Here is a 14,182-nt window from a genome sequence, read left to right on the forward strand (position 1 = left end):
AGTTGGCTTAAAGTTCAACATTCAGAAAATGAAGATCATGGCATCTGGTCCCATCATTCTATTTCATGGGAAACAGATGGGGAAACAGTGGAAACAGTTTCAGACTTTATTTTTTTTGGGCTCCAAAATCATTGCAGATGGAGATTGCAGCCATGAAATTAAAAGACGCTTACTCCTTGGAAGGAAAGTTATGACCAACGTAGATAGCATATTCAAAAGCAGAGATATTACTTTGCCAACAAAGGTCCATCTAGTCAAGGCTATGGTTTTTCCTGTGGTCATGTATGGATGTGAGAGTTGGACTGTGAGGAAGGCTGAGCGTCAAAGAATTGATGCTTTTGACCTGTGGTGTTGGAGAAGACTCTTTGAGAGTCCCTTGGACTGCAAGGAGATCCAACCAGTCCATTCTAAAGGAGATCAGCCCTGGGATTTCTTTGGAGGGAATGATGCTAAAGCTGAAACTCCAGTACTTTGGCCACCTCATGCGAAGAGTTGACTCATTGGAAAAGACTCTGATGCTGGGAGGGATTGGGGGCAAGAGGAGAAGGGGACAACAGAGGATGAGATGGCTGGATGGCATCACTGACTCGATGGACATGAGTCTGAGTGAACTCCGGGACTTGGTGATGGACAGGGAGGCCTGGTGTGCTGCGATTCATGGGGTCGCAAAGAGTCGGACACGACTGAGTGACTAAACTGCACTGAATGACAAGGTAGATTTATATCCATGAGAGTATGTTAAAGACAAAATTATTCATGATCCTTGTTAAATAACAGTGAGGCAGACTTTAAGACCATTGCAATAGGCATGGGCCCCACAATACTGGGATTTTGCAGTCGGGTGTGGAGGGTAATGTGGAGACTGGACTCAAGCTCAAATGCAATAGAAGTGGGAATTTACAGCCAAGGAAGAAGGTAGGGGTCTGTGAATGGACTATTACCAAGGAAAACATCAGTGGTGAGGGGGGATTCTGGTTAAACTGACTTATCAGAATTCTTGCCGAAGGCAGGTCAAGGTGGTTAGACATCACCTGAAGGATGGTGAGGCTGAGGAACCTGATCAGACATAGAGAGGGAGAGATTCTGGCTAAACCAACTTAGCAATATTCTTGCTAAGACTGGGTAATGTAAAGACAAATATAAAAGCTTAGAAGTTGGCCTAGTTGAGAAGAGTTGAATTCTCTTCTCAACTAAGAGAGACACTGTCAAATTACAGTTGATTTTGTCAACAGAACTGGTGACCAACACTCTCCCTTACCAATTTCTTTTCTTTACCCTCAGACAGGATCCTCATAGCTTCCTTGAAATTGTGTTACCTGTTTCTAGGCAATATTTTTTTTTTTTACTTCTTAGACTTAATACTCCCTTGTTTTTTTTTTTCCTTAAAGTTTGAGAAATTCAGAAAAACCTGTAAGTGGAATACCATATTAATAACTTGATGTGTACCTTTTTACTTTTTCTGTACATGTATAATATCTTTAAAAATCATGAAGAATTGCTAAGTGCGTGCAAAGGAACAGGAATGGAGTTTGAACAGCTTTACAAGCAGGAAAAAGCAATGATGAAAGAGGAAGTTCAAAGAGGAAGAAATCAGGAAAGGATGGAAGAGAAAGAAGGAAATTCAAGAAACATCCTAAAGACAAAACGCACAGTTGACCCAAAGTTGTTTCTGTAAGACTTCCACCACTGTGTATAACAGCAAGGAAAAAAAAAAAAACCCAGCCCCAACAGTAACAAAAAACTTACTCATGAATGTCAACAATTAGGGACAGGCTAAAAGTGATACCTCCTTATGATGGGCTATTATGCAGCCATTAAAAATGTTTCTTGGGATAGGAAGACTTAGTTTTCACTCTATATTTTCTACACATTAAATGTTATGCCTTGTGAATGTTACATGTTAAAAAAAAATACCATGATAAATTTCAACAGGAGGTTTACTTAAGTGAAATGCAGGATAAAAAATTATGCAGCTCCACTCCTGTTCCATTAAGCAATTCTTAATGTTTTTCAGGCAACCCTACTTGGTCCCTGCTCCTTCCCTATCTTCTTTCATCTCTCTAGGTGCCACACTTAACAGGTCACATTCCAGAAGATAAATCTTTCCTTTACCAATATTCTCATGATTTTCACCTGAACCATCTGTTTTATATCTTTGAGTTTTGGAGATGTATTTACATGATGATCCTGCAGCTAAAAAGCTTTGAAAACAGGTATACTAAAGGGGCCTCATGAGTATCGTCTGAATTTCATGGGCAGAAAAACAAAACCAGGTGATGTCTAGAGTCAGGGTGGGGCTGAGCCACAGCCATCAGTGATTGTTCTGCGTATTCTGATCAGGCTGTTCTTTGAAGCCTGTATTTTGGCTCTGGTAAATAAAGTGTTTATCTAGCTTTTAAAAAATATCTTGAATTTAAACAATTTAAATTGAAATCAGGAAGAGAAGGGCATTCAAGAAATTTATCCTAAAAAAATAACTAATTTAAATAAAGCAGTTTGGTTATAAATGTGAGTTCTGACTATGTGCATCTCAAAAGAATGACCACAGTATATGCATGAATTCTTCTTGATCATATTCTGTATAAGTGTTCTGTAAGTGTGAGAAATATAAGGTTAATTATTTAGGGAAATGACTGGATTAAAGTAATTTTTGAGGTGCTTACTTTGTAGTTTTACAGTAGTGAGAACAGCAAGATGGCATCAAGGTTTTCTTTTCACTTTTCTTTGCAGGGATGGAAAATCCAGTGAAGCACTGTTTGATTGTAGCAGCAGGCCTTTGAAATTTAACTCAAAAAATGAGTGCTCTTAATTCAGAGAACTGCTCTTTTCAGTACCAACTGCATCAAACACATCAGCTTCTAGATGGTAACTGTCTGTTACTCTTGATTATACTTGGGAAAATACTGTTAAATATCCTCACATTAGGAATGACAAGGAAAAACACCCATCAAAATTTTTTGGAATATTTTTGCATTTCACTAGCATTTACTGATCTTCTGCTTTTGGTCAATGTTTCCATTATATCTTATTTCAGGGATTTTGTGCTTTTAGGCATTAGGTTTACTAAATACCACATCTGCCTATTTATTCAAATTATTTCTTTTACTTACGGTTTTTTGCATTATCCAGTTTTCCTGATAGCTTGTATAGATTACTACCTGAATTTCTCTAAAGCGACCAAGCTTCCATTTAAGTGTCAAAAAGTATGTTATTTCTTTACAATTATTTTAATTTGGATTTCTGTCCTTACTTATGTTTTGGGAGATCCAGCTATCTACCAAAGCCTGAAGGCACAGAATGTTTATTCTCATCAATGTCCTTTCTATATTGGTGCTCAGAGTTACTGGCTGTCATTTTCCATGGTGACAATTTTACTTATGGGTTTTATAATCTCTTGGTCAGAAGTCATTACCTTGGTACAGGCTGTTAGGATAACTTCCTACATGAATGAGACTATCCTGTATTTTCCCTTTTCATCACACTCTTATACCGTGAACTCTAAAAAAACACTCTTGCCCAAGTTGATTATCTGTTTTCTTGGTACCTGGTTACCATTTGTACTACTTCAAGTAATTATCCTTTTACTTGAAGTACAGATTCCAGCTTACATTGAAATGAACATTCCATGGTTGTACTTTGTCAATAGTTTTCTCATTGCTACAATGTTTTGGTTTAATTGTCACAAACTTAATTTTAGAGACATGGCATTACCTGTGGATCCATTTGTCAACTGGAAATGCTGCTTCATTCCACTTATACTTCATAATTTTGAGCAAATTGAAAAGCCTATATCAGTAATAATTTGTTGATATGTTAAAACTAAAACTTACAGCTACAAGACTAATAATTTTACAAACAGGAAAGAATGAGGCCTTGGGACATATAGTTAACTGAAGCTCTCCCCCGACCCCAAACTTTCATACCTTTTCAGAATGTGTCTTTTGGGGGCTATATTTATTAGTTTTCTTTTTAACAAAATACTTCCAAAAACATATTTATACCTGTTGGCCATACTCATGTTTGTGTTACCCAGAAAACTACTGGATACAAACTGTTATGTAAATCTGAGATTCTTCTGCCAACTTTTCAGATTTAAATAAACATTTTTATTAAACTCAGAGCAAGATTGTTTTCTTTAAATAGTTTAAATATTAACATAAGGATTCGCTCAATTTAAATTTAGCTAATTTTTAAAAATACATCTGTTCTTAATGCAAATATTCCTAAGAGCAGAGTTTTTGTTGCTCACCATAAAGAATTGAGAGTGGTGACTGGGTCTTTTCCATGACATACCAGATTTGTTTTCAGTTGTAACTTAGATCTGTCATAGAATCTGCATGGCAACCTGTAGTCACATTGGCAATATACCACAGTGTGAAAGTAGAATTTATCCGTAGCACTGTTGATGTCGGATAATCCTTTGTTGTGGGAGCTGCCCCATGTACTATATAGGATGTTCCGGAGCACCTCTGCCTTCCATCCACCAGATGCCAGTAGAACCTCCTTCCCCAGTCATCACAATCAGTGTCTCCAGAAATTGCCATACTTACCTCGGGCAAGTTCTTGCGTGAGAACTACTGAAGTGAAGCAATCGGAATGGCAGAGTAATCGGAAATTACAAAGACACCATCTAATTTGTCAATGTCTAAATATGCTGCTTCTGTGTTCCTTTCCTTCTTAATGTATGGCTTTCTAACTGACCATACATGGGACTGAGATATTTAAAACTATTTTACTAATTAATTAGTAAAGACTTAAAACTCTCTGCAAATTTTAAATCTGGAAAATGTACTGTTTCTAGCCCCTTGTTAAGCTGTTGGTTTACAAGATGCCCCATTCTTCACAACCTAAAAAAAAAAAAAAAATTATTCAACAGACCAGCCAAATGGAAGAAGCTTTTATTTGTAAAGAAATGAACTTACAACTGGTCTACAATATATTATTGTAATATAAACAATATAAATAAATGATCCTGTAGGCCCACTAACCTTCCATCCAGACCCACATGAAGCAATGTTACAACAATATTCTATGTGAAAATGTGCAGGTTAACAAAGGTGCAATTACAAGCAAGTTTAAGCAGCAGAGTATAAGGTGCTTTAATTTAACAGTTAATGTTGCCATCAACAAACATCTGAATGTTCAATTTTACTTCACTGAATACAGACACAACAAATATGAAAATCTAAAATTCATACACATGCTACTGTTAATATGAAAGTGCTTTCTCTTTTAAAAAAATACACCAAATGGACAAGCTTTTTACATAGATCATGGTGTGCTCTTATAATGCAAAATTAACTTCATTTTCAGGTTATACATTTTAAAACTGGTAGCTACAGACACCAATCTAGGAATGCTAATGCTAAGAGTTCTAGAACTATTTCCTGTGAGGAGGACTCTAGTACAATATCCAACATAAAGAATACATCTATATATAATCTTAACATTTGTTTTTTATAAAGATAAAAAATGTTTTCTTTCCCCTTGTTGATGCTTTTTGTTCATTCTGCATGGATCAGTGTTTGAGGTTTTAAAATATGGAAATCCTATTTTAGGACAATGGGAGGAACCAAAAGGAGGAATTTAAAAAATCAGTTAACATGTGCTTGAAGCATCAAAAATAAAGTTTTTTTTAAAAAATTTATCACAATCTGCCTTTGTTAAATCAACAGCAAAAAGCATGCTTTCAACAAGCAAGAAGACAAAAAGGACTAATTCAACAAAGAGGCTTGAAATGCCCAACACCCATGTCAGCCTCCGTTCTGCACACTGCTGTCTACAACTCCAACCTTCATCACAAGCTCACCCCTTACTTTGAGGATAATTTTGAGAGCTTACTTTGACTTCTTTTTCCTATGGAAAAAAAACATGCTTTTGAAAGAGGTGATTGAGAATCTAGTTAAATGTCTTGGAAATTAAATGTATTAAATTATTACCATCTTTGCACACTCAAACTGGTTTTTTAAAATTTAGAATACACATACAAAAAATATTTATGTAATATTTTAACAGCAAAAATATTTGAAAAACTAGGTAAACTAAAATACTTTAAAAGTTTTAACCAGTACCATGGAAAAAACCCAGACTATCTGGTTACTTGGATGTTAGTGTTCCTATTTACAAACACTTTATTACAGATTCTATTCTTAACACTTATTTGGACATTTTCCTGCTTTAAAAAGCTGTAACTATGATACAGAAAAGTTTTTTTAATCTTTTTTCATTTTGCATCTTTCATTTTGCATATATATGACACACATATAAAGTTGTGTCAAACAGGAAATTACACCATAACTCAGAATCCTCTGGTGGCAAGGAAATTTCTACCCAATTAAATCAATCCTCCCATTCTATGTTTGCTCCCCAAATACTTGTAAATTCAAGCTCCAAGCACAGAACTGTTGATTGTTTACAGGTTCTGCATGTTAAAGGAAACCCTTTTACTATGTAAAAGATGTGTGCTTTCTAAAAAGTAGATATTTGTGATAATTGTAGAATTTTATGTAGTATTTCTTGCTTTAAAAAGAAACACAAAAACTAAACCTGTTCAGCAAGCTCCTTTGAGATTTTTCAGTTTTCAGAAGTTACTGCAGTCAGTACTGGGTGTAAAGCTTTCGTAGTACAAAGTGTATATAGTAAGCCAGCACCAGCTTTCCTTGTAATTGTTCTGTCACACACCCTGCATATCAGCACCTCTGGAATAGACTCAAGTGTCAAAATAATTGAGAAATATGGGCTGTTAAAATAGTTTCAAAATGTAAATCCTAGTATTAAGTACCTTTAATTTTATAACCTAATCAGGTACATGGATTAGTATGCCAAATGTGTTATAGGAATTGTGATATGATTCAGTCAGACCCCTTGGATATCATCTAGCTTAATCCTTTACCCAATGCATAAATCAGCTCCAGGTTTATATTCACTGCATTAAATAATAATAATTACATGTTTATGCCACAATCAAAACCGAGGGCGAGAGGATTTTGTTATTACTGGTTCCTTCAGTCAGGTATACCAACCACACGCTGCACACTACACAGTAGATGTTCCAATGGTTTGCTAAGTGAATGGATAAGTGAATGGCAGTATTTAGATGTGTTTAGTGATTTAGCAAGCATTTAGAAAAATCTCATTAGCTCATCTATGTGAATTTTCTACCTTAATCCTAAGGAGAACAAAGACTGTGGGTGTCCCAGGAAATGGATCATAATAAATAAATATTTTTTAGTCAAAGCTCTTAAGTGTGAAACAAACCATTAAAAAAAAATTAAGAGAGAAATAAGTAGGAGCAACTTTTGAAAATACCCCACTATGTGGTCTGGAATCATAGTTTATACAGCTTAAAGATGATTTAAACAAAATCAACCTTTTGAGTAGTACAGGCTCTGTACTGAATATTCAGAAGAGGGAACAGGTTATAAGCTTAGTAATGGCCTAAGATATCACACAGCTAATTTAAGAACTAGAAGTAAAACTCCAGTCTCCCAGCCAGTATTTTATCTTCACTTACCATGTTCATTTAATGATTATGTCCACCTATTATTTGCTAATGAAGTAATTATTTAGTACTATCTAAAATTATGGTTTTAACATAAATATTAGAAAAGATTTTAGCAATGAATACACCTGGTTTGCTTGAGGCAAGACTAAAGTTCCTTTTCTAAAATAGGTTGATGTTCATTTCACTACCATTCCTCATCACTCTTATAATCAACTTTTTCACCTCCATCCATTAAAGCTCCACAAAATTCAAGGATTTAACACTGATAATAGTCCCTAAACTATAACTTTTAAGTCAATAAATGACAACTACTATCAATCCTTAAGATTATTGGCGTCAATTTAAATAGGTGGTCTAAGAGGACTTCCTTTTATTACTCATATTTAAAACTGTACCATGTTAGCATAATAAGTGTTTTAAATTTATATAGATTTCTTTTGTCCAAATTAAATTTCATTCATTACTTTTTAAAATATTTTAAAACCCTGGCACAGGTTTTCTTTCATGAATTCATACTGATGCCACCAATAGCACTGACAGCAACTATACTTTTCAGTAGAGAAAAATGTTTTAATGTACTTCTTCCCTAATGTCGGAGGCTGAAATAGTCACCTTTAATAAGTCAAGTTAAATGTTCACAAGCTGTTCAAAGGAAAAAAATGAAACTGTAGAAAGCATTTCCCAAAGCTTCCATGAACATGGCACTTTAAGAGGTGTGTGTCAGAGTAGAATGGGAGAGCTTTTATTAGAGAAGCTGGGCTTCAGATCTGAGGAGGAGGGCAGGTCTCCCTTTTCACGCAAGTATACTAAAATGCAAGTTCAGAAAGCCACACGTTCTGCTGGGGAATATGATGATGATGATTTGTACTAGTGCTCTACAACTTTCAAAAACAACTATCATAGTAGTATTTTAAAATAGATTAAATAAGCTCTGAAAAATAATAATGTAAAAACTTCTAAAACTTCTTAAAAATTTAGGAATTTTCCAAAGAAGATAATATAATTTTCAACATTTTTTACTGAAGAAATGGCTTATATTAGTGCTATGAGTAAAATTATATGATACATTTTTTGAACTTCTAACAAAAAAGGAATTATCTTCCTAAAGAATCTTTTTAAAGTGTACAGCTTATAGGTTGAAATTAAGTTTTAATAAGATTGCATATTTACTTTCCCTAATACTGCATTTGTGCTTATTTAATTGAATCACAACTGTTAGATAAAAATCAAATGCTCTAAATAGATTCGGAAATACCAATTTTGATGAAAGTAGATTAAACAGTTTTTTCAAGAACCACACTGCTGTGCATCAAAGAAAGAGGTAGGCTTGTAGTTACTGAAATCCACACTAAGAAAACAGAACCCTACAGCTCTAGTCATCCAATTCTTAGACCAAGACACAAACCTAACAAAATACTATCCATGGATATTCTCTCCTCTATATACTTCTGATAACTCATAAAACCTTTGAGTTCTTGACAAATACTTTTCCCAACTATACCAGCTGTTAACCTTTCTCAGAAGTCAAAAATCACCGATTTATGTATCACTGGAACTATTAATGTGCTCCTAAGGGCAGGGTCATTTGACCAGGAGAGTAAAAGAATGACTTTGATTGCAGGTAAATCTTGACATTAAGGGAAAAAAAGCACCCCGTATCCTGTTTACTGCAATAAATGGAACCCAACCATTACAATTTATTTGAACTACGAATGGCCAAATCTATACACTACCACCTCACTCAGTTAAGTGAATTATCCTCTTGGGTCTGGAATGCTTTTCTTCCTGTTTGTCTCTTCCCCACTTCCCTGTCATCTCCCCTAGAAAACCTTCCCCAGGGCCCAGCAGTAGTGTGCAGGAAACCTCTGAGAGCACACTGTGCAGAGTGGCCAGCTTCCACTGGCAGAGGCTGCTCAAGACATGAGTGAGTGCTAGGTATTAGAAATTCCTGCCCCAGTTAGTTCCTCCCCGAAATGAACCCTACCACAGAGTTGTCTGTAGGGCTTCGCAGGCAAAGAAAGTTATCAGTCTCCTTTGGGCTTGAGGAGGCAAGGGGGAACGAGGCCCTTTCATCCTATTAGGCAATAGTGTTCCTCAATGCCCGTTGCTCAGAGGCAGCATGAGTTCTTGCCATTCAGTGAGGGGGAGGATCTTCAAACCACAAAATATAACCAAGCTGCTCTAGTTGAAAATACATTTTTGAAATGTTCTAACAGTGTGTGCAGCTGGGGATTTCTTCCACGTGATACGGCTGTGAGGACAGCATCTTTCATGCATCTGTACTGGTTTCTTCTTTCCAAAATTCTTTACACACATGTAAACACAGCCCGAAACCACACACAATCTATGCACTGCCTCACTACCACACTTTATGCCATGGTGGTACCAAAACGTTGCAAATGCAAACAATGGGTCTTCGTAATATTTAGCTGAACAAGTCAGGTGACATGAGGCACTAGGACAGATTTCAATCCAAGACTGGTATCTGAATACACGTCTGACTATAACATCATGCTGCATATGGGGAAATTAGCTATGTAAGAAATTTAAGTGGGCTACCTAAAAAATTTTTTTTGTTTAAATCTATTTAAAACTAGGTAAAATTAGTATTAACTTCAAAAGTACAGAGATGTGTTCAGTGTTAAGGTGGATAAACTAAACGTGGCAGGTCTCCTGTCTGCTTCTCCTGTCCTCAAGCCCCATCACTGACATCGCTTTCCGCCTACTCCACATTCTCTGTTCAGAGGGGACAGCCCTTAAACTGCAACTTTAGAAGGGTCTGTTTAGAGAATGCCCCAGCAAATTAAAAGTACCATGATGGGGAAATAACCAGCCCCTTAGAAAGCGACAGGATGTGGCACAGCACTCTCATACTGATCTTATCAAGGCTGCACCGCTGTGTAAGACACATGCCCACATAAGGCTTGAGGAAAACACGCAGCGTGTAAGAAACAATTTTTACAAACCAGCTGTTTACTTTCTTAAGCGCACATGGCTTAACGCAAGTAAAATTTCAGACTTGTAGGGATTTCCTTCAGAAAATGCAAACTTAGGTAGCAAAAGTAAGAAGAACTTCCCATGTCCCCTTTCTGCTTATCATTCCCTCTTAATCAAAATCCTGAAACAGGTAGTAATATGAAGGAAAATGAGAATAACAGCACTCACCCCACCTATTTCATACTAAAACTGTGCTTAGAGCTTAGGAGGGAGGTGGGCATCCAGTGTTATCATCTATATCCATTAAATATATAACTGAAATTTTAGAATCCACATGATTAAATCATCCAGAAAGAAACAGCTGTGTCAATGGTAAAGCTACTACTTAAAAGCCAATGAGCCATTTCTAAAATAAATTGGAAAAAAAGCAAGTGTATTTTTTAAGTATGTTTTAAGTGGGGACAACAGAAGATCTGGACTGTTTTTATTATCGTAAGATTTAGGATTATAAGGTGCTCTCCAATGGAAGCCCCCTCGTAAGTGTTCTTGGACACCTAGCACGGTGTGAGGCACAGGGGCTCTGGGTAGGCACGTGATGACTGGGATCAGCAGAGCAAGTGAACAGGAGAACCTGTAATGCAGGTTATATATCGATAATATAGTCATGGGAGGTGATCATTACTGCTAGAGGAGTCTATCCCCAAAGAATCAATTTTGTGTGAACTGTCCATGAATCGTCTATGACAAAGTTGTACTTCCAAGAGACAGTTTCCTTTGTGCCCTTCAGCCCTCATACAGTGGACCGGCTCCTACTAACGCTTAGCCTTTACTTGTGTCCTGAAATTGCAAGCTGAGGGGAAAAGTCAAACCATATGACAACTCTTGTCATAAAGATTAACTGCTAATAAATGAAAACTGACTGTAGAGTACCTACCTTTCCTTGAAACTTTAATCCAGTAATTAAAAATGTGATATAAAAGAAATATGTGACATACATTACAAGCTATTGTAGGTCTGGAACATGAGCCTTATACTATATTACATATTCTAATCCTACACATAACTATCAGTAAACATCTTTTTTTTTTTTTAAAAAAACATTACTACACAAAAGAATCCCACAAAGCATACATTCAAACAAGAGGCATCTAAAGGTTAAAAAAATTACCCGCTGTATTTTTGTATAAAAATAATCAACATTCTCTAATGTACACAAAGCCAAAAGATAAATATCTGTGATGTCTTTAATGACATCTTTAGTCTTCTAATAGCATAACACAATCTTTCTGAAAAGATCAGTGACAATGACTGAAACCCATGGACTCTTCCTCACTTAACTGAACTTCTGCCAAATATCTGTGTATGTTCCTTCAATTACTAAAACATTTCCATTGTATGGTAAAGAGAAGATGATAAAAGAGTCAAATGTTTTTGATGTCCAGGACTATATATAGCTTACAGGGCTCCCACAACAACTTTTAGTGCCATAACTAACGCAACACTAATTGTTCAATGAAAAGTTTTGCTTTAAAGATTTTTTCCCTAAAACATGTACATACAAAATTAGACTCAATTTATCCAAGAGTGCTTTGCAGGAAGCATACAAGGATTTAGTCAAGGAAAAAGGAATGTGCATTCTAGCTAGATCCACCTTGTTCAACACTAGAAAAATCCGAAGACCAGCCACACAGCCACCACCAACCAGCGCCCTGCCAGCAAAGGCCGAGCCCTGGCTCTTAAGGCGCAATCAGGTTATGCCTTCGTCAGGGCAGAGACACGAAAGATGATTATTATGAATCAGTTCTGAGAGGCAAATTATTGGTATGCTAGTCCTCATTTTATATGCCAACTTAATGGATTCCCCCCCTTTTACTAGAATGCATAAAGCTGGGAACAATATTCCAGCAGAATATTAATGCTATCTGAAATATTTCCATTATACAATGTATTCCTTATTACATCCCATCTTTTTTTTCCCCCAAAAATATCCCTCTGGGTGAAAAAGCCCAACATTAATCACTCCTTCATTACGGTTTCTCAACTCTGGCACTACGGACATTTTGGATCAATAACTCTCTGCTGTAGAGGGCTGTCCTGTGCATCTGTAGGATATTTAGTGACATCCCTGTCCTCCACATGCCAGATACGAATAGCAACCCTCCCCCCGACAACCCCTAGGCTATGACAACCAAAATGTCCCTTGACATTGTCAGATGTCCCCTGGGGAACAAAACTGACCTCCATTTAGAACCACTGCTCTAAATGAACAAAAACTAAGAGGAAAACGAACTTCCTCAGTCACACCAAATATTTGGTCAAGTTTGGAAGAGAAACCAAATCTAACTTCCAGATCAGTATTATTCATGCTAGAATGCAATTCTTTTTATAGATAAAGCAACTGTTTAACAGACATGTTTTTTTTAAACATACACTGATATCTCATTGCATACAATTCCAGTCACTGGACTCCAAAATTATTCCTTAATTACTCCTAAATTATCTCTCTCATGACAACCTATAGAAAACTTATAGGGTAGAAAAATGTATATAAGAAAACCAAATCAAAAGAGGAGAAATGTAAATTATTAAATTACTTTCAAAAAGGATTTTTATATTAATGATAAACATCACCTTTAAAAAATTATCTAGTAAAACACTTTGAAAAATATCATGACCCTCTGTAACAAGTCTTTCAATGTTGTATGTAACCTGTAAAATTAATTCACCCATGTTAGCTAATTATGAAAATGTATAATGAATTATTGTATCTGTACAAATGTCAGCCTTTGATGCAGAGATCCCAATGTGCTTGGCTATCTGCCACAGTAAGTGATAATATTTTAGGCCAACCTGAGCCTTTACCCTTACAAGTTTGTTTAAGAATACAATTGCTGTTATCTCAAAGCCTCATGATCCTGTTAAGATTCCTTCAGAGAGTTGATGCGTGCACAGATCTTTAGGGCTGGGCCTAGCTTGATATTCATTGCACTCATGAGATGGTCTTCTTTGAGCAAGAGAAGAGCCTGTCCATCAATCTCCTGTGCTCTGAACTCATCTGCGATATCCTGGCAGCCTAGAATTTCATCAGAGGAAGGATGTTAGAATTAATACACAACAATCAGACATCACTGCTAACAGTCACAGTTAAGTCACCCTGGGTGACTTAACACAGGCTGAGAAACAAATGAAATTTACTGATGGCAGTCGTGGGCTCACTCTGGAAGAAGGCAGTACTTCTTGGCATTCTAAAAAAAATTAAGAATTCAAAATCTAGGTAAAGCAATTTACTTGGAATTCCTGTCTTAAAAACAATACTGCAGAAATAATTAGTAAGAAGTTAAATGCACAGCTCATTCAGTCCAGACATAACACACCTTCATAAAGGACCAGCTGTCAGCTGAAGGCACGCACAAACACAAGCCTGGGTTAACTACTCATAACACCTTGTAACATTCTTTGTCTCAGATATCCTTCACATACAGGTACAAAAGAATAAAGCGTACTGTTTTGCCACTTAATTTAGAAACGTTATCTCAAGTACCACTTTCATTTTCATTGGTAGTTTTATTCTGATTTACAACCTTTGACTGCCAGGCACATCTGAAACATTTTTATTATTCACTCAGCATAGAACCAATCCATCAAAATTACAGTATCAATCTACTGTTGAAATGTATTACAATACTCAACTTGTAATTTCAACTTCAAATCTTAACATCATTGGACTCATCTCCACTTCTG

General features: G+C 36.2%; 2 protein-coding genes across 8 annotated transcripts in view; one reads left to right on the forward strand and one right to left on the reverse strand.

Annotated features, from left to right (window-relative positions):
* Nucleotides 1-8,920, forward strand: part of GPR160 (G protein-coupled receptor 160) — a 75,006-nt gene extending 66,086 nt beyond the window's left edge. Inside the window, exons 3-4 of one of the 2 annotated variants that reach the window (XM_010835230.1) lie at nt 2,065-2,213; nt 2,731-8,920. In XM_010835230.1, the coding sequence (XP_010833532.1) occupies nt 2,796-3,809 (1,014 nt within the window). In that variant the 5' untranslated portion in view covers nt 2,065-2,213; nt 2,731-2,795 and the 3' untranslated portion in view covers nt 3,810-8,920. The remainder of the gene's footprint in view (nt 1-2,064; nt 2,214-2,730) is intronic. The other variant, XM_010835229.1, reaches the window with a different exon arrangement.
* PHC3 (polyhomeotic homolog 3 (Drosophila)) overlaps nt 4,877-14,182 on the reverse strand; it is an 84,829-nt gene continuing 75,523 nt past the window's right edge. For 5 of the 6 annotated variants that reach the window (XM_010835226.1, XM_010835225.1, XM_010835224.1 and 2 more), the window contains one exon: nt 4,877-13,514. In XM_010835226.1, coding sequence (XP_010833528.1) covers nt 13,360-13,514 — 155 coding nt within the window. In that variant the 3' untranslated portion in view covers nt 4,877-13,359. The remainder of the gene's footprint in view (nt 13,515-14,182) is intronic. The other variant, XR_824853.1, reaches the window with a different exon arrangement.

This window comes from Bison bison, unplaced genomic scaffold, assembly GCF_000754665.1.
Source record: "Bison bison bison isolate TAMUID 2011002044 unplaced genomic scaffold, Bison_UMD1.0 scf7180017864040, whole genome shotgun sequence".
NCBI lineage: Eukaryota > Metazoa > Chordata > Mammalia > Artiodactyla > Bovidae > Bison > Bison bison.